This window comes from Maniola hyperantus, chromosome 21, assembly GCF_902806685.2.
Source record: "Maniola hyperantus chromosome 21, iAphHyp1.2, whole genome shotgun sequence".
Taxonomy (NCBI): domain Eukaryota; kingdom Metazoa; phylum Arthropoda; class Insecta; order Lepidoptera; family Nymphalidae; genus Maniola; species Maniola hyperantus.
In genome coordinates this window covers 10,296,096-10,317,081 of record NC_048556.1, presented here as the reverse complement: position 1 = coordinate 10,317,081, position 20,986 = coordinate 10,296,096, and the positions used below count along the sequence as shown (strand labels likewise).

Below are 20,986 nucleotides of genomic sequence, written 5' to 3'. Positions count from 1 at the left end.
AACCCACTGCTTCATCTCAGAAGTGGGATGGATAAGGAAGGCTATGTGGCATAATCGCGCCGATTCGAAAAAGACGGGCTGCTTTGTTTGTCCGCAAGGATAGAACAAATCACCACGTGAAAATTCATGTAAAACGAGCGGCAAGAAGACACTTCTGCGGCCCGGAAAATCCTTAGAAGAATTTTGGAAAGAGATATTCATCTGCAGTGTTTATGGTTTCGACACTCGATGTCAACCTTCCACAGCTACGTAGACATGTTAACCGAGGTATGATCCATCCATTACTCATTTCAAATTTTGATCCCGTTTATAATGATATTAATGCATAGTGTAAAATACGCAGCATCTCACTGAGATACCCGCAATTTGAATTCGCAGTTTAATTCTAGAAAACATACTTGGTGTCTTAGTTGAAGTGCTTCCCAACCACGCATGCTGTTTTTCCTATGTGGAAAACCATAAGAGTGCTATATCACCATACCGCTACAGTAAAAAAAAATATTATATGAGAGGTATCATGTTGTCTAAACTAAGAAAAAAGAACTAAAAATCATGCATAAAATGTTTTAAAAAAAAAAGACAGCATTATTTTTGAGTTTGTCCGTAAATAAATAAAATACCTGTACGTAAAACTTAACAAGTAATTTTAAAAATAGTTTTCTAAAAACCCCTGACTGCGGTTTGCACCGCACCTTTTTCAGCCCGCACATTAAAGCGCATAAAATCCGCAACTTTAAGTTTTTTATTAAGTATTTTATGTACTTGGTGACACACGCCATCAAGACGAATGATGTATCATTTATCAAAATTGGTTAAGTTGTCGAGTAGTTACGAACAGACATACATATTTCAGGTCAAACAGTAACCCTTCCTTTAAGCTTCGCGTAAGTTAACAAAAATATCTAGTAATCGATGATAGCAGTTTTCAGACTACCCGCATATCTCAGCCAGAATATTATTTTGAAACAAGCTTTGACGTAATTTTTTTCATATTTGTAAACGGTTCAGTCGTAGTGTAATTCTAAGGTTAATTTTTTTAAGTCGGTGATATTCCCGCCGCAGTCATACAGACTACAGAGGGCAGGTGTGAGATACGTATAAATGATTTTGATGGGCACAATGATATCAGATATTATCTTAAGAGTCAATTGCTAAACAGTTTCAGTGTGCTCAAACTCTGTTTTACATATTATCATATTTTACGTTGACTGTGGAGTTTCTTGTGAAATTAATTTTTATCTGGTGTTAGATTGTTGTAAAATGAATATAGATCTTTATAAGAGGGAGAGACGTCCTTCATAAACCAACCGGAAGCTACTTGTATTTAAACGATATTGTGTTCAAAGTTATCTTTCTTTTCTCGGAACTTTTGGCGAGTCCGTGAAGTGCAAGTGTCACCACCTATGATGGTCACCACTTAGCGGCTTTGTTCTGTGGCCTGACGCCAGCAGTCGGTGCGAGGTACCTCATCATGGAGTGCAGGGTTGCAGCCAGCGGGTACCTATATGCCGCCGCAACATTGCCTGTTCGGGAGTGCTCATTTATGTTGTATGGTATGACTTCATTTTTTTATATATTATTATACTAAAGGTAGTGTTCATGATGTTGGTACGTGTTGTAACTTAGCACAGTAAGTAAATCTTACTCGCATACGGCTCTAGACGTAGTCTCACATAATGTACGAGCCAGTGTATTGGTACGAGTAAATAGTGTAATGACGGCAGAATCAGGCACTTTAGGAAACGAATTAGTAATAACCATTACTAGTTAGACATCCTTATGGTTTTGATAATACTTGTGTTACCTGAAAAAAAGAGTAGTGCTTGTATGTACAACACATGTAACGTACTTTTGCTGACAAGTTTCAACCGAGTAAATTTAATCTCATTCTACCTTTAGATTTTCGGTTTAAATGGTAATTTTGTTTTGAACCATATGATTTAGCCATGTGTCCTTCATTGTTAGCCAGGTGGACCATAAATACCGTCAAAAATTTTACTAAGCCGACTAGACTGACGTTTTACATAATTAGATCTAGTTCAGTTTGTGCTATTACGCCTACCTGGTTATGTACGAGTAGCTGAAATAGTAGAAATGGATAGAACACTTGTTATTATTTGACTAAAGATCCTGTATTGCCTAAATTCAATCATGAGCTACCTACGAAATTGCATAGATATTAGATACCAAAAGCCTAACTTTTTGTAGCCAAGCCTAACTTTTTGTAGCCAAGCCTAACTTTTTGTAGCCAAGCCTAACTTTTTGTAGCCAAGCCTAACTTTTTGTAGCCAAGCCTAACTTTTTGTAGCCAAGCCTAACTTTTTGTAGCCAAGCCTAACTTTTTGTAGCCAAGCCTAACTTTTTGTAGCCAAGCCTAACTTTTTGTAGCCAAGCCTAACTTTTTGTAGCCAAGCCTAACTTTTTGTAGCCAAGCCTAACTTTTGTAGCCAAGCCTAACTTTTTGTAGCCAAGCCTAACTTTTGTAGCCAAGCCTAACTTTTTGTAGCCAAGCCTAACTTTTTGTAGCCAAGCCTAACTTTTTGTAGCCAAGCCTAACTTTTTGTAGCCAAGCCTAACTTTTTGTAGCCAAGCCTAACTTTTTGTAGCCAAGCCTAATAAACTTTTTGTAGCCAAGCCTAACTTTTTGTAGCCAAGCCTAACTTTTTGTAGCCAAGCCTAACTTTTTGTAGCCAAGCCTAACTTTTTGTAGCCAAGCCTAACTTTTTGTAGCCAAGCCTAACTTTTTGTAGCCAAGCCTAACTTTTTGTAGCCAAGCCTAACTTTTTGTAGCCAAGCCTAACTTTTTGTAGCCAAGCCTAACTTTTTGTAGCCAAGCCTAACTTTTTGTAGCCAAGCCTAACTTTTTGTAGCCAAGCCTAACTTTTTGTAGCCAAGCCTAACTTTTTGTAGCCAAGCCTAACTTTTTGTAGCCAAGCCTAACTTTTTGTAGCCAAGCCTAACTTTTTGTAGCCAAGCCTAACTTTTTGTAGCCAAGCCTAACTTTTTGTAGCCAAGCCTAACTTTTTGTAGCCAAGCCTAACTTTTTGTAGCCAAGCCTAACTTTTTGTAGCCAAGCCTAACTTTTTGTAGCCAAGCCTAACTTTTTGTAGCCAAGCCTAACTTTTTGTAGCCAAGCCTAACTTTTTGTAGCCAAGCCTAACTTTTTGTAGCCAAGCCTAACTTTTTGTAGCCAAGCCTAACTTTTTGTAGCCAAGCCTAACTTTTTGTAGCCAAGCCTAACTTTTTGTAGCCAAGCCTAACTTTTTGTAGCCAAGCCTAACTTTTTGTAGCCAAGCCTAACTTTTTGTAGCCAAGCCTAACTTTTTGTAGCCAAGCCTAACTTTTTGTAGCCAAGCCTAACTTTTTGTAGCCAAGCCTAACTTTTTGTAGCCAAGCCTAACTTTTTGTAGCCAAGCCTAAGTTTTTGTAGCCAAGCCTAACTTTTTGTAGCCAAGCCTAAGTTTTTGTAGCCAAGCCTAAGTTTTTGTAGCCAAGCCTAAGTTTTTGTAGCCAAGCCTAAGTTTTTGTAGCCAAGCCTAAGTTTTTGTAGCCAAGCCTAAGTTTTTGTAGCCAAGCCTAAGTTTTTGTAGCCAAGCCTAAGTTTTTGTAGCCAAGCCTAAGTTTTTGTAGCCAAGCCTAAGTTTTTGTAGCCAAGCCTAAGTTTTTGTAGCCAAGCCTAAGTTTTTGTAGCCAAGCCTAAGTTTTTGTAGCCAAGCCTAAGTTTTTGTAGCCAAGCCTAAGTTTTTGTAGCCAAGCCTAAGTTTTTGTAGCCAAGTCTAAGTTTTTGTAGCCAAGTCTTAAGTTTCGGTATTCGGTAGCAGTACTTTCATCTCATTGCTCGTTAAAACATTTACATGCAGGAATTTAAGTAAGATTCCTTATAAGGGGTAATAGCACTCACAGCAAGTAGCTATTTACTTCAACTTTACCGCCGGTTAGTCTTTCAAAAAAAAAATCTTAAAAGTAAGACATGGAAAATAATAAAATTCTTACTGAAAACGGTAATAATTTTGATGAATATTGAGATTTCTGTCTCGGTTTTATAGTTAGATAAGATCGCAGGTTGAATCACAAACCAATAGCATTGGATTAGGATTTTACAGAGTTCATGTTAACCAGTAATCACATAATATGACCCTTCCGTAAGATAGCGAAAGGTTATCGCTTATGATCAGTATACAGGTTGGTTATTATAATATGTTGTTTTCGAAATTTGTGATAGGATAAAGCTAACTAGATAATGTAACTTTGTATGACAGGGGGATTTAGTTATTTAGCGGCAAGTCCCCACAAGCTTTGCAACAAAAGTAAACACTGATAACATTTACCCTGGTACATTCTTGTAACTAAGCTGGTAGGCATTGGTAGGTCCTGAAGTATTAAGGGGCTTGGAGGCTACAAATTATTTACATGCCTGGGTGCAACAGACTCCTTAATTGCCATATCACAGTGCTTACGGTTCCTATATTGCCAACTATTCCTATAAATAACGTGAAACCGAAGATCTCGTTGAGCTATTGCCTACTAGAAAGTTAACCAAACGTTTTCCCATTGCGGGAGCAATCATTGTTTCAGGACGGCCGAATGTTACGCCACACACTTGAGCCAACCCGAGCCAATCCGAGCCAACCCGAGCCAACCTATGTGAGGCCGGCTAATCACTGCCCAGCCGGTCTATCACAGCCAATGACAGCCACTTACCGCCACTGACAGCGAATCACCGCCAACCGCAGCCTAACAGCGAATCACAGCCCACCTACCGGACGCCTTCGGTAGGGATACAGCTTTAAAAAGCCATGAGAGCTCATTTCGAGAGATATTATTGTACGTAACATGGTGTCAGCAAAAACTATGCCAGTTTGTGTTCTAAATATTAGTTAATCGGTAAATTCAGTGTAAGTAGAAATTGTGACAAGTAAATCAATGCAAATTAATAGTGATATAAATAAACAGTAATAAATACATCAGTGTAAGCAAAAACTAATGTGTTGTAAATAGTATTAAATATAAATCAGTGATTATTATTGCGATGAATGATTAATAAATAAATTGGAGCGATTATACTGCTTGCTGGTTTTTATTTAACCCACTGCTTCATTAGTGAATTTTTTGTGAGCACAATGCACATCCATGCAAAAACCATCTACCTAATGGATTTCAATTTACTCTTAAATAATCATTTGATGATGTGAGCGTTGTTAAAAACTAAAATACAATGTAAGTAACTCACATGGTAGGTGCCAAATCTCTAATGACCGTGAAATAGCTCTGTGACCATGATGTCACGTTTTCCGGCTGTTTAAAACAATGAACGGTTTGACATTTCACATGTAGCATATTAATGAGCCACTTTGCAAGGATTTAGTGATAAATTACTGTATATTTACATAAGTAAATCTTTACTTTTTACACTTTTACAACTATAGACTAAATCATCCTCGTCATCAACCCATCGCCGGCCCACTATTGAGCACAGGTCTCCTCTTCCAAATGATGTGATTTTTTGTATAGCGGTAGTTTATGTGGCAAGAATTCATTATTAAATCAGTTTGCTTTGATTATCTATTACTATTTACTACCGCACTTTTTTATTAGGGGCGAGGATCTTCTTAAGATAAGTCCGACGTCCTGGAAAAAACATCGGGTTATGTAGGATTTTCATCCACTAAAATCCCCTCGACGATGTAAAGAGGCTGGCGGGAAGTGGCTGGATGAGGCAGGCGGAGGACCGGGTGTACTGGCGCTCTTTAGGGAAGGCCAACAGTGGACGTCCACAGTCTGATGATGATCAAAACCCCCTCGGTGTCAAACCCCTCGCGGATACTCTCTCGAACACATCGGTACCCCCCTTGCGCGACGCCCATTTGGCTCGTCCCAGAATTTTTGGAGATGTTTGTTAAGTAACTTGCAATAATAGTAATACTTACATAATAATTTTATGGTATATCCTGTTTCTATTAGTCTAAGGCTCTACGCCACTAATAAACCCTTATAGGGCAACGCATTAGGCAACGACACCACAATGATATCATTATACTTTCTACCACCTCCGCAAGGAAGAGAAAATATTTGCATCATTTGTGTTTCCGAGATTTGTGCGTGAGGACATGTGGCCAATGGTAAGTTTGATTCTTTATATTATTTATGCTTTAAACTATCCCATCATCATCATCATCATCATGATCAACCCATAGCCGGCGCACTATAGGGCATGGGTCTCCTCTCAGAGTGAGAAGAGTTTTGGCCATAGTCTACCGGGATGCAAGCTATCGCTGTACCAAATTTCGTCAAAATCGGTTGAACGGATGGGTCGTGAAAGGCTAGCAGACAATTAGACACACAGACAGACAGACACACTTTCGCATTTAGGTATATTAAGTAATATTAGTATTGATGGATTACAATAATACACTAGCTTATGCTCGCGACTTCGTCCGCGTGGACTACAAAATTTCAAAACCCTATTTCACCCCCTTAGGAGTTGAATTTTCAAAAATCCTTTCTTAGCCTAAGTACGTCATAATAGCTATCTGCATGCCAAATTTCAGCCCGATCCGTCCAGTAGTTTGGGCTGTGCGTTGATAGATCAGTCAGTCAGTCATTCAGTCAGTCAGTCAGTCAGTCAGTCACTTTTTCCTTTTATATATATAGATAGCTTATGCTCGCGACTTCGTCCGCGTGGACTACAAAATTTCAAAACCCTATTTCACCCCCTTAGGAGTTGAATTTTCAAAAATCCTTTCTTAGCGGATGCAAAAGTCATAATAGCTATCTGCATGCCAAACTTCAGCCCGATCCGTCCAGTAGTTTGAGCTGTGCGTTGATAGATCAGTCAGTCAGTCATTCAGTCAGTCACCTTTTCCTTTTATATATATAGATTATGAGTTCACTGAACCTTTTTGTCTGTTTTTAAGTTTTGAACTTTTTAAGTAATAAAGTTTTTAATATCTTTCTAGGTGAAACATGAAGTGCCTCATAATAGCAATATTTACGCATTTGCTAGCAACTGTTTATAGCGAGACGCCTGACAGAAATGTTGCAGCAAAGTACGATGCAGCGGAATTGCTAAGGCAAGTACATCTCACTAAAACATAAAAAAACCGGCCAAGTGTGAGTCTGATGAACTGATCTGAAAAGCTATGATGCATAAAAATAAATAAAAATCAGTTTTAGAATGCACAGGTGAATCCCTTTCATAATATGTGACCCCACTTGATATAGTTATCTTACTTCGAAAATTGAAAATACTAATTATTAGTTCATGACCACAATTTAATTTTTTTTTGTGTGATGTTACCAAAAACCGGAAACCACAAGTTTCCGGTTTTTGATTTTTCCCCGCATGTCTGTTATAAGACCTACCTACCTGCCAAATTTCATGATTCTAGGTACCCTGTAAGTTTCTTGACAGACCGACAGACAGACAACAAAGTGATCCTATAAGGGTTCTGTTTTTCTTTTTGAAGTACGGAACCCTAAAAATTAACTAACATCGTCATCATCATCATCATCATCATCAACCCACTACCGAGCACTATTGAGCACGGGTCTTCTCTTAGAATGAGAAGGGTAAATGGACATAGCTCACCACGCCATGTGCGGATTGGCAGACTTCACACAACTTTGAGAACATTTTTAACTCTCATGTTAATTAACTTTCCCTCACGGTGTTTTCCTTCACCGTTAAAGCACTTGACTCTACTAAAGATCTCATAAATTTTCAACAGTTAAAGCATTATGAACTCGTGAGTCTTGGCAATTGACTTTACATGAATCGTTTTTGGTTGGATAGTTTTTTCCGTCTTCCACACCTACGGCTACAAAACATATTTTTTCTTCCAGGAAAATTTTCAACACGAACGATACAATACTACCACGAGCCAATTATGGCTTAATCCAATTCGAGGGTCAAACATCACAACTAGATTTTGTCAATTTCGAAACACAGAATAATCTAGAAGATAACAGAGAGAACAGTTACACAAATGAGGCCTCAGTAAAATATGAAAATGAATATGAACCTACGTATAATACAAATGTTCAAAATGTTGTAAAATTTGAACATAATAATAAGGATGGTTCTAAAAAGAAGAAGCGTAGGAAAAGGAAGCCAAAACAACATTATGGTCAACTAGGAAATGGCCAAAATCTGCCTCATGCTCCAGGATATTATGGGAATGGACCTGGACCTTACCCACCGTATGGGGGACAGTATAGTAAGTTTAGTTAAATCTGGTGTAAAGAGATCAGGCTTTTTTTAACACATCACATCTGCATCCTGACGGGAAGATGATGTGGACTAAGATGGTATACGTTTGCCTAGATAGTGCCTTTTAACTCTTGTTCTAAAGATACCCGAATTATAATTGGTAGAAAACACTGATCTTGGAAGAGTATTTCAAACCCTAGTCATGCGTATACGGAATAATGACGCAAAGCGTTCGTGCGCGTAGAAGGAATGTTGAAGACATGGGGGTAGAAACACTCGGGGGTACGTAGGCTTTCATTAAAAGTATGATATAATAGGTAGGTAGATCCTCAATCTATTTCTAGATAAGTTCGTTTTGATAGTAATTTATCAGTACCTAGGTATTTAACAGCATCTAACCAGATTTAGGAGGTAGAATATGTATATATCGGATATATTATGTACCTACATCTTCTAATTATTTAGCATGTTGGATCACAGTTATCTGCTTTACTTTATCACTATATGTTATTAATGTTATTATCATTGCATCCACAATTTCAAATTAGCAGTTTAGCTTTTTAGCTGATTTGCTATTAGTTTATCAGGCGAATTCATTTTCCGTTAATTCAGCTCTGCATGACATCATGTTGAAGGGATATGTGATGTGTCTGTGTTCTTTTTATTCATTTTTACCTTTTTTTATAAAAATAAATTTCTGCATAGAGCCCCCGCGTCCACGTCCCCGCCCATCACTAGCCTCCGAAGCCCTATCAGCCGTGACGGAAGCCCTAACCTCCATCGCTCTGTATGACGACTACCAGTGCGTGCCGCGGCTGCTGTGCGAGGCGGCCGCCGGCGGAGCTCTGGGCTCCTCGGGGATCCTACAGACTGTGTCCGGACTACAGCCTCTACTGACGTGAGTGACGATTAGCGAAGCCCTATCAGCCGTGACGGGAGCCCTAACCTTTACTTATGTACATAAGTTTTGAAAAATACTTGGGAAATCTCTTCATCATCATCATCAACCGATAGACGTCCACCGATAGATATAGGTTTCTTGTAGGGACTTTCACACGCCAATGTTTTGCGCTGCCTGCCTGAATCCAGCGGCTGCCTGCGACTCGTTTGATCTCGTCTATCCATTTATAGTGGAAGGTCTGCCGACTGCCAACGCTGTATTTTCCAGTGCAACGTCGCCATTCCAGCACCTTTGAACCCGACGTCTGTAAATTTTTCGCACTATGTGCAAGGCCCATTGCCACTTCAACATTGAGATGTTAGTTACTCAGCAGAAGGTGACAAGAACATTGAAAAAACAATTACAGAAAAATGTCTTTGATGACCTCACTACCCGTATTATGTGAAAGTGTGTTGTTTGTTTGTTTGTTTTTCCTTCAATCACGTCGCAACGGAGCAACGCATCGACGCAATTTGCATGGATATAGTTAAGACCTGGTGAATAACATAGGTTACTTTTTATCCCGGAAAATCAAACAGTTCCCACGGGATTTTTAGAAACCTAAATCACCTAGGGCATCAGCTAGTGAAATCAATATACTAAGATTTGCTTTTCAGTCTGTTGTCAGCATACAGCGGCCTCACCAGCAACCCCCTGTTCGTGTTCGGGCGCGCGGTGCTGCTGGGTGCGGCTTCGAAGAGCAACCCGGCAACCTGCCGCTACGCCTACACCGCCTGCCCCACCGACCCCGAGCTACTGGTCCACTATCTCAACAACCATAATGGAGGGTTCTTCAGGTGAGAAGAAATCGAAGAGACTTTTATCTATATATTTCATCATCATCATTATCATCATGGTTAACCCATCACCGGCCCACTACTGAACACGGGTCTCCTCTCAGAATGAGAAGGGTGATAGTCGGCCACAGTGGAACAGTGCAGATTGGCAGACTTCACACACCTTTGAAAACTTTTTAAAATTCTGATATTAGTTCTGAGATGGAAGCGGGCTAACTTGGCAGTTTCATTATACCCATACCCCTGATCGGTTTCTACATGGCATCGTACCGAAACGCTAAACCGCTTAGCGGAACAGCTTTGCTGGTAGGGTGATAACTAGCCAAGGCCGAGGCCTCCCATAAGACCAAACCAGAGACAATTTAGAAAATATGAATTCCCAAATTGCCTCTGCTGGGAATCGTAACCGGGACCTCCCACGTATAAAGACCAAAGCGCTTACCACTGTGCCAGGAAAGTCGTCGAAATTCTGGAGAACTCTCAGCCATGCAGGTTTCCTCACAATGTTTTAAATCTATCTGCCTAAAACGCACATAGCAGCGAAAATTTAGAGGTGCGTGCCCGGGATCAAACTCCTGACCTCTTGAATAGAAGGCAGACATCTGAACCACTAGGTGTCACTGCTCTCGAAATTTTTACGTGACCTTAAATTTCTGTCATGATGATGCTATGAAGTATAGATGAGAACATAATGTACGTACTAGGTCCGCATGAAAATCGAGATACAGATCTTGGGTTGAATTTGATCACACCTTAATTTATTTAGGTTAATATTTTACTTCAATATCGTTGATTTACAGGTTCTTCAACGCACCGCAACAAGGACAACAAAACCTTGAACAATTCTACAATCAACTCTCACAAAACTACGGGCTCAACCAACCAGACCAGGAATACAATCAGCAAAATTACGGGTTTAACAACAATCAGCAAAATTACGGATTTGACAACAATCAACAACATTACGGATTTAACAACAATCAACAAAATTATGGTTCTCATAACCCTAATCTATATTCGAACTATAATCAAAATTATGGACTGGCATACCCTTATCAGAATAATGGTCAAAGTATTCGATTTAAAAATAATGATAATTTCAACGAAAATACGAATAGAATCGAAAAACGTATCCAAATTAAACCAAATGCACTTTACGTTGACAATTTAGAAGACGAAAATCCAAGATGGTCTTTTCCAGAAGGAAATAGAAATCCAGTAAATTACGTTAATAACGATGCCATTAATTTTTATAGTTCTAATGATGACAATTTTAATAATAATAACAAAAGAATAAAGTTTAATGACCAGAATGATAGAGATCGAAATCATAAGGACAATAGAAAAGGAAAAGTTCTGAATTTTCCAGGTGTCAATAACGAAGAAGATTATTTAGAGGCCAATCATGATAAAAATCGTGGGTCTTTTTTCCCTGAACACGAAGACAATAAACAATATTTCGACCACAATGCTCCTACGAAGAATAATAACTATGATAACAAATATTACGATAATAGACAATATCTAGACTATAATACTCCTACAAAGAATACTAATTATTATAACAGCAAATACCACGATGATAGACAATATCCAGACTATAATACTCCTACAAAGAATAGTAATTATTATGATAGCAAATATCAGGATAATAGACAATATCCAGTCTACAATACTCCTACAAAGAATACGAATTATTATAACAGCAAATATCAGGATAATTCAGACTATAATACTCCTACACAGAACAATAATTATAACGATAACAAATATCAGAATAATAGACAATATCCAGACTATAATTATACTCCTACAACGAATAGTAATGACTATAATAGCAACTATCATGATAATAAACCGAATCTAGAGTATAATTCAGCTTCAAATAATAATTTTGCAAACAAATATGTTAATCGTGATGAATTTTATGCAAATCGATATTACGCAAATAAAAATAAATACGATAATAATAATTATGCAAATCCAAATCAATATTATAATAATGATAATTATGGAAATAACAATAAATACAATAACAATGACGATGTGCAAGGAGTACGAACAGTTTACGTGGTTAGAGGAAACGGTGATCCAAATAACCCAGAAATACATAAATTACGACCAGGACAAGCTGTTCACTGATATTGTGTCCAATTAATTACAATTAAACATATAATCTACTATATATAAAACTTAATCGCTGAATGTGTTGCTGATCACAAATCTCGAGCACAGCTGAACCGATTTCGCTAATTCTTTTTATGATATTCCTTGAAGTATGGGGATGGTTCTTACGGAGAGAAAATTTAAAAAATCCTGAAAAAGAATCGACTGTTAGGCGGTACGAAGTTCGCCGGGGCAGCTAGTTATTTTGTATTTTACACTTATTTAATTTTAAGACGAATTTTTGAATGATTTTATTTTACAATTGTTTTATAAATAAAGTTTATAAAAATTATACTTTCTTAATGTTTCCTTACGCAATACCATAGCAAAATATAGACTTCGCAAGAATACCTAACATAATTGTAATATTATCAAGTAGGTATAGTATAGTGTAAATCTAGCTTTAAAACTTTGGATGAAGCTGTAATCTCTGGTTCTATTAAAACCACATAAATCTAGAAATGAGGATGATGAGAAATAGTTGCAAATTGAAGTCAATCACCGTTTCCATACTTTGGCTAAACAACATACAGCAGGTACCTACCCGGCAGGAAATATTGTACGTCGACCTTAAGAAAGAGATAGCGGTTTCGTAGAGCATTGTCTATGTCGTTGAGACCGACAAAACGTCACATAGTTATGAGTGACGGAGACAACGCCCTACGAAGCCGAAATCCCTTTCTAAAGGTCGAAGTACAATATTTCCTGCCGGCTATAACTATCTCCGTTGTCACGTTTTTAGAGTAGGTATATTCAGGCAGGGCACAGAATGAAGTAAAAAAAATTACCTTTCACCTTCTTATAATACTTAATTGAAGTTCATTTATTGTTATTGTCGAGAACATATCAATTTCAATGGAAATTCATAACGCGCGCGATTATGACGAACGACCTTAACTTTATTTTGGTTAAGCCGTTCACCCTTCGGAAAAGGCGAACGAGATCTTCTATCTTCACGATAAGATGTAAGTACGGATGCGACACGATCGTTTGAAAGTCGTTGGTAGAGTCGTAGAGTCACCAGTTATAATAATCTATGCTTGAGGTTTCAGTGGTGCTAAGCCGGATGCCCATTTTTAAGGTTCCATAACCGAGGGTGCCAATCGGACCCTTTTACTAAGCTTCCGCTGTCCGTCCATTTGTCCGTCCGTCCGAATCTTGTGAACCGTAGGTAGGTAGAGAGTTGAAATTTTCACAGTGTGTGTATTTATATTTCCGCTATAACAACAGATAATAAAAAACCAAGATGGCACAAATTTCACAATTTGCCGGCCGCCATACAATTTTTTTTTTTAGTAAAGTAGGTACGTAGTGATATACCTATTTTGTACGATGGTACGGAATCCTTCGTGTGCAAGCCAGACTCCCACTTGACCGATTTTTTTTCTATCCTGTCAAAAAGTTTCTTTATCATAGTACTAGTTGATGCCCGTGACTTCGTCCGCGTGGAATTAGGTTTTTTAAAAATGCCGTGGGAACTCTTTGATTTTCTGGGATAAAGAGTAGCTTTTGTCACTCTCCTCTACAGTCTACACACACTGCAAAAATCTCCTCAATCTGTTGCTCCGTTGCGACGTGATTGAAAGGCAAACCAACAAATCAACAAACAAACACACTTTCGCATTTATAATATGAGTAGTGATTTTAAACATCTTTGCATAATCAGTATACCCTTATTTAATTAAAGCGGTATCTATTACCTACTACAAAAAGTGTAAGTATTATGTGCTTAGTAAAACAATAAAACGAAACAGTTGTGAATATGCACGATTCTTGTTAATTGTAATGTCAATAATGCAAAATGCAGGTTTGAGTAGAGTTTTTCTTTGATGCAGATCACGTAGAGATAAATTATTTAAGAGACACAATTAGCTTCTAAGAAAACTTGATCCTGCAAGAAACATTTGTTACATTATAAAGACATCTGTCCTCATAATGTATAATCATTAGTCGTCTTCATCATCCTGATCAGCCCATCGGCGTCTCACTACTGAGCACAGGTCTCCTATTAGAATGATAAGGGTAGTCCGCCACGATGGCTTAGTGTGGACTAGCTTATGCCAGCGACTTCGTCCACGTGGAGTACACAAATTTGAAACGCCTATTTCACCCACTTAGGGGTTGAGTCTGTCAGTCTGCTGGTGGCTGCTTTTTCCTGCATTTTTAGTAGTGGGAGGGCGGGTGGTGCATTTCGCATGCTGCATGTTGCACCATACAGATTCGAACTGTTTTAGCGGATTATAGCAAATTAAGCTTTTGGTTCATTGTAAGTCAGTCAGTCACCTTTTCCTTTTATATATTTAAGAAGATTGGCAGACTTCAGATACCTTTATAACATATTGGAGAACTTTCAGGCATGCCAGTTTCCTCGCAATGTTTTCCATCACCCTTAAAGAATCGCTCTATAGATCTCAGCCATAGTGTATCTTCTTACTTATACCGATACGACTTAAACACAAGCATGAGCCACTCTTCTTCGTAAAATGCAAAAACTAAAAAAATCGTAAGATGTAAATGGTAGTGGGTAGAGGTCTGTTCATGACATTTGCCGCTTTAGGGACAACGAGGGTCCTCCGCCAGGGCGCGCCTTGAACTTACATTATTTTTATTAAACCACGATACTAGTTTTATACAATGTTGTTCTTAATTAAATTTTAAAGCCTTACTAATAAAAACTAAGTACCTACACACTGTCATAGAACTTTATAATAGTAGGTAGGTACTTACCTAATACGTAAACTGTTTAATAATGCACATAATTTCTACACTGCAAAAGTAATACAAAAATGTCTACCAAATTGTGATAGGATCACTTAGTTGTATGTCTGTCTGTCCATCGGTCTGTCAAGAAACCTACAGGGTACTTCCCGTTGATCTAGAATCATGAAATTTGGTAGGTAGGTGGGTCTTATAGCTGGTATTAGGGGAAAAATCTGAAAACCTTGAATTTGTGGTAACATCACACAAAAAAAAATTAAATTGTGGTAACTATAATAATAATTGGTATTTTCAATTTTCTTAGTATGATAACTATATCAAGTGGGGTATCATATGAAAGGACTTCACTTCTACGACGCAATCTAAAACAGATTTTTATTTATTTTTATACGTACATCATACTTTTTGAATTATCGTGCAAAACGTTGAAAAAATACGACTGTAGTACGGAACCCTCGTTGCGCGAGCCTGACTCGCACTTGGCCGGTTTTTAGGGTTCCGTACCTCAAAATGAAACCCTTATAGGATCACTTTGTTGTCTGTCTGTCTGTCTGTCTGTCTGTCTGTCCGTCTGTCTGTCAAGAAACCTACAGGGTACTTCCCGTTGACCTAGAATCATGAAATATGGCAGGTAGGTAGATCTTATAGCTGACATTTGGGGAAAAATCTGAAAACCGTGAATTTAGGGTTAGATCACACAAAAAAAAAAAAAATTGTGGTCATGAACTAATGATTAGTATTTTCAACTTTCGAAGTGAGTGACTATATCAAGTGGGGTATCATATGAAAGGTCTTCAGCTGTACATTCTAAAACAGATTTTTATTAATTTTTATGCATCATAGTTTTTGAATTATCGTGCAAAATGTCGAAAAAATACGACTGTAGTACGGAACCCTCATTTTTTATTAGTATGTAAGCTGCGCCAGTGTAAGCTAACCCTTACAACTAGTGGCTATAGTTATTAGTTTTATTACCAGTTACCACCCTACCGGCAAAGCCGTGCCGCCAAGCGATTTTAGCGTTCCGGTACGATGCCGTGTAGAAACCAAAGGGGTATGGGTTTAATTCCATTTGCCTTACCCCTTCCATCTTAGACTGCATCATCACTTACCACCAGGTGAGATTGCAGTCAAGGGGTGACTTGTATCTGAATTTTAAAAAAAAGTATACGTCCACTGCAGCTGACATAGACTTTTCCAAGAACGTGCTACCAGACATGGCCTTCCACCCGCTCCCGGCTACCTTCTTCAGGTCCTCGGTCCAGCGGGCGGGAGGTCGTCCTGCATTGCGCTTACCGGTCCGAGCATCTTGCTCTATGATCAGTGGCGTGCAATTCATAGAGGCATAAAAGTACTGCTTGCCCTAGTGGAAATGACCAGTGCCCATTTTTCTTTATGACCTGCCATTCAGTAGGTCTATATAAGGTGTATGTAAGGCCTATCTTACTAATGCTTACCCTGGCTTCGAACTCTGTGCACGCCACTGTCTATGATAACCAAATCTGCGTAATACGTACTTTCTTAACTTACGTATTATAATTAATCATTAAACGAACTTACCTGTAAGTGAAGTTCGATCATAATTATACGAAGGATTCGTCCGAAGAGATTAGCATAACCTTACTCTTAGCATAACTTATATAAGCTTCTCATTTTAAGGAGAGACACTGCTGCCGGCACTACTAATTAGTATAAGCCTCTTCTCCGATTTCAGAATTCCTTCTTCATCCACCCGCTCCCGGCCACCTTCTTCAGGTCCTCGGTCCAGCGAGCGGGAGCGTCCTGCATTGCGCTTACTTCTTGCTCCATGATATCCAAATCTGCGTAATACATACTTTCTCAACTTACGTATTATTCAATTCAATTCAATTTATTTATTAAATCGGACAACAATTGATCCATTATGTGTTAGTAACAATAAATACTTAATAACTATGTTAATACTTAACACTAAGGAGTTAGTAACAAAATACTTAATCACTATGTTAGTACTTAATAACTAAAAGGGATTTAGTCCTCTGCACGAGTTTCCCCATCAGAGGACTATCCATTTTGTCCGCTATCATGCGCAGGATTCCGTTGCTGCTTCCTCGGACTCTGGACAATAATGAGTCTGTTTTCTTGCGCCAGATGGCATCGAAGCCATCTGTCCGCGCCTCAGCAAACATAGCTGATGCACTACAGAACCGAGGTTGCCGCAACAAAATCCTGAACGCATTATTATATTGGACTCGCAGCGCATTGTAAGCCCTTTGCGTGTACTGAAACCACAAGCTTGCCGAGTATAAGGATGTACAGTATGCTTTGAACAGCGTGACTTTCACAGCATCTGTACATCGGGCAAACCTGCGGGCCACCATATTCGCTCGGACTGACAATGCCCTGCGTTCCCTTTCCATATCGTCATCATCTCCAAGGTTTTCGGTTAGCAAGTGCCCAAGGTATTTGAATTTGTGAACTCTATTGAGAGCTACTCCATGGAGCTTTAAAGGTGGAATATACGTTGGACACTTAGTACCCGCCTTGAAGATCATGACTTCAGTCTTATTGACATTGTATTTCAATCCATGTTCAGCAGCATACGACTCGCATACCGCAAGCATCCTGCGCAGCGCATTGATTGACGGAGCCAGCAGCACCATGTCGTCGGCATAGCTGAGGTTGTTGACGCAGACGTATGATACATTTTTATTTATTTATTTACATAGAAATTACGTTGCCAGTAAGTCTGTTTATCAAGTGGTATGTCTTATTGTGATTTAAATTCAAAATGGCGTGACTTACTCTGAATCTACAATTTAAACTGTTTATGGGCACAAAGCGAATGCAAATCGGAGTATATGGTGAGTGACATGGTTATATAACGAGACGCGGCATGCATCGAGAGTGAAATAAACAAATGCAAGGTTTTCCACTACAGTGTTGCCAGGAAAAAGATATTTCCCAGTTTAAAGGAGGTTCTATTGCTATGGATATGTGGGGAAATGAAATCTGTAAGAGACACGCTAACACAAGAGTGGGTACCTATACTTAAAATATGTACCCATAGAGTTATAATAATATGAGTACTTGTAAAATATGTACCGAAGGTTCATAATAATATAATGTAAGAGTCGAAACTGTGCCTACCTTAGTCAGTCGTATGTGAGGTAGGATCTGCAAGCTGATTCGCTAACTCAGTCTCTATCACTGAATGACAGCCATCAAGCTCATTAATTGACATTTATTTTTAATTCATTGAAGGTTTTCTACGAAAAATTATGTCAATATCATCCAGTGAAACAGCAATGTAGACTAACCAATGTCAAATGAGCTCGGTGGCTATCATTAATAATTAGGCACTGGAGTCCTCCGCGTTATTATAACAAGAAAACATTTACCTATAATACTAAAACTGGAAGGGGTCACGTCCCTCAGCAATGAAGAATATGACGCGGAGAGAGACGTAGATCCTTTAAGGACTTTTATCTATTAAGTTGGCAACACGATGTAAGTTATTCTCCGCACACACGAGCGGTGCTTTTGTTGGTTAAGTTGGTAAGATTAGTCACGCGAAAACGCATAGGAATTCCTTTATGTACCATTTCCGCACTTTGTTTGCGTTTAAACTGCACCTGGTCTCCGCGGGCATGCCTAATAAGGTGTTTATACAACTGGTTTACCTTTAATTTGTAGTGCCGCCAAGAGATTTAGCGTTCCGGTACGATGCCGCGTACAAACCGATAACGGGTTTAATCAGGGTGATAGAACTGTTTATATATAAAACTGTGGTATATACATATATATGTGTATGTATATACTTATATTATCTGTGCTTTGTTTAGTATATTATAATATTATAGTAATATTATTTATTTATATTTTTTTATAATATAAGTAGTCATGATGTAATGCGCAGACGTACGCATTGAGGGTCAAACCTCTGTGGTTTTTTTACAATGCGTGCTATCTATTATATGTAATCTTTCTTGTATGTTAATAATAATTTTTTTTTTTAAATCCCCTCAATGTTAGCCCGCTTCCATCTTAAGCCTGCATCATCATTCATCACTTACCACTTAAGGCAGTGACTTAAGGGCTAGGTAACATAAAAGGGCTAATAAAAAGGTATAGAGTTCCATATTATATAGTCATGCTAAAAATAGTTTATGCTAAAACTTTCACGTTTCAAATCGTTTCGTCGTCGTTTCCAATTTTTTTTCGCCTCTTGCTTTTCATTTACCTAAGAGAAATTTTCACTAAAAAATTTTTTTTTATATCTTTTCAAAATTTAATTTTTCTATAACTGTGCTAAACATACTTTCAAAAAATGTTAGAGTAGGTACTCAATAAATATGTAGTGCTTTTCGACAGCTTTTGCTACTTTCTTTTAAAAATGGCTGTAACAGACCGACGGATAGACGGACTGGACGTAGCGACATTTTTTAGCTAAACATTAGTTTTGGAAATTCCCACGTCATTTTCTGATAACTCACAAATTATTTTTACGCGTAACGGTTTTTTTAGTTAAAGGAGTTTAATTAAAGCCTACGGAACCCCAAAACGCTGAGGAAAATACCTATAGTACGCGACAGGTCGAGATGGCAATCGAGGAGGGAATGCCCCGCACACCTGCACGTCACCCTCACTATCCCGCACCGAGCTAGCGTGGTCGCTGTGCGAGTGTGCGGGGCGTTCCCTCCTCGACTGCCATGCCAAGATTGCCAACCTGTCGCGTACTATTCCGCAGAGCATTCCCCCGTCTCATATCCCGATAGCCATCTCAACCTGTCGCGGACTATAGTCACCCACACCCACGGGTTCTCAAGCCAAACAAACAACCTATCGGATGCCGTGACCATGAAAATGGGGGAACATTAAAATTGCTCTTCAAATCTTCTTGCATTCAATTACTTTTTATAGCGCCCGAGAGAATAACCTAGGCATTCAGACCACGCCTTTGAGCTAACTAAAATTTACACTTGACACCACTAATATACACAATCCTAAGATACGCAGTTCCTTAGAATGTAGTGCTGTTAACTAATGGTTCAGTTTATATTTTAGTCTGTACTAAAGCTAATTATTTTTCGTATCCCTATTTTAACTACTTAAAAAAAGAGGAGGTTCTTAATTCGACTGTATGTTTTTTTAAATATTGTCTTGAATATATACTTAAAATGTCTATCAATGCAGAGCTCAAACTACTGGAGGGATCGAGCTGAAATTTGGCATGCAAATAGCTATTATGACGTAAACGTCCGCAACTAAAGGATTTTTGAAAATTCTATTCCTAAGGGAGTAAAATAGGAGTTTGATATAATATTTTTCAAGCGGACGGAATTGTTAGTAAGTAGTCCCATTTGCTAACCGCTTGCCTCAAACTTCAGTATGCTTCAGTTACTGCAATATTAACATCGAAATTCATAGTCAAGATAGGGACTTCTTTAGGTAACGATTTAAACGAAATTATGTGTCATGTACACAACCTTAATGCAAAAACGATTGAATATGACACATGTCGTTTGAATCGTCCTCTAAAGAAGCGTTTAAGCACAGTGCCCTGTAAACGGTCAAACATGTTGGTCAAATATTAAGTGTTTGTCAAATTATTTGAACGTCTGCGGGCGTGTTTGATGCTATTGCTAAACAAACTACGTGTTTTTCAAACAAACTACGTGTTTGTCAAACAAACTACGTGTTTGGCAAATTTGATTGACGGCGTGTTTGACAAACATGTTTGACCATACACTTTACATACACTTTACATTTTATTTTTGGCACAACAGCTGTCATGTGTGTCATGTAAAAACTGTATATCTTGAGTATTGTGTATATCACCGTCGTTTTGTCGTACGCAGTGAAAGTCGAAGGACGCGCGCCAGTCTGCCACCGACGCTTTAGTAGCGCGCTTGTCTCGTGTTCCGAATAAGATCGCGCGCGCGTTCCAAACTTTGACGTCTGTCACTCGAGTGCTGATTTAAGTATGTTAAGTACTCTTTTGTTTTTTAAATATTATGTAAGCTCTGACCGGAAGTTAACGGTCGTTAAAATAATTGTAATAGTGTTTTTGAACGACCGTTGCGAATTTTCGCCCCCTTTTACAGCTTTATGATTTTGTTGTACTTACGTGCATAAATTATTTTTTGTTTTGAGGCCTCACCTTGACTAAAACGT

At 38.5% G+C, this 20,986-nt stretch overlaps 3 protein-coding genes and 1 long non-coding RNA gene across 4 annotated transcripts in view; 3 read left to right on the top strand and 1 right to left on the bottom strand.

Moving 5' to 3' along the window:
• The first annotated feature begins 526 nt into the window (after positions 1-526).
• LOC138403820 (uncharacterized) lies at positions 527-5,067 on the top strand. The gene is made up of 2 exons (XR_011237976.1): positions 527-1,553; positions 4,576-5,067. It is a non-coding gene; the product is annotated as an uncharacterized lncRNA (long non-coding RNA).
• A 1,896-nt stretch (positions 5,068-6,963) lies between these two features.
• LOC138403870 (probable cyclin-dependent serine/threonine-protein kinase DDB_G0292550) lies at positions 6,964-12,088 on the top strand. The gene is made up of 6 exons (XM_069505973.1): positions 6,964-7,070; positions 7,843-8,216; positions 8,915-9,107; positions 9,767-9,946; positions 10,747-11,513; positions 11,826-12,088. Exons 1-6 carry the CDS (start codon positions 6,964-6,966, stop codon positions 12,086-12,088), a joined length of 1,884 nt encoding a protein of 627 aa, XP_069362074.1.
• Positions 12,089-16,815: 4,727 nt separating this feature from the next.
• LOC117992162 (uncharacterized) lies at positions 16,816-17,472 on the bottom strand. The gene has a single exon (XM_034979819.2). The coding sequence runs from the start codon at positions 17,470-17,472 to the stop codon at positions 16,816-16,818; it is 657 nt and encodes a 218-aa protein (XP_034835710.2).
• Positions 17,473-20,691: 3,219 nt separating this feature from the next.
• form3 (formin 3) overlaps positions 20,692-20,986 on the top strand; it is a 136,096-nt gene continuing 135,801 nt past the window's right edge. Inside the window, exon 1 of the mRNA XM_069505859.1 lies at positions 20,692-20,793. The gene's annotated coding sequence lies outside the window, so the exon portion shown is untranslated. The remainder of the gene's footprint in view (positions 20,794-20,986) is intronic.

Bases quoted from the DNA above. Each gene is read 5' to 3' on its own strand.
- LOC138403870 (XM_069505973.1), top strand. From the start codon at position 6,964: ATGAAGTGCCTCATAATAGCAATATTTACGCATTTGCTAGCAACTGTT. The intron at 8,217-8,914 runs GTAAGTTTAGTT...ATTTCTGCATAG, and splicing joins ACCGTATGGGGGACAGTATA to AGCCCCCGCGTCCACGTCCC. The intron at 9,108-9,766 runs GTGAGTGACGAT...TTTGCTTTTCAG, and splicing joins GGACTACAGCCTCTACTGAC to TCTGTTGTCAGCATACAGCG.
- LOC117992162 (XM_034979819.2), bottom strand. From the start codon at position 17,472: ATGGTGCTGCTGGCTCCGTCAATCAATGCGCTGCGCAGGATGCTTGCG.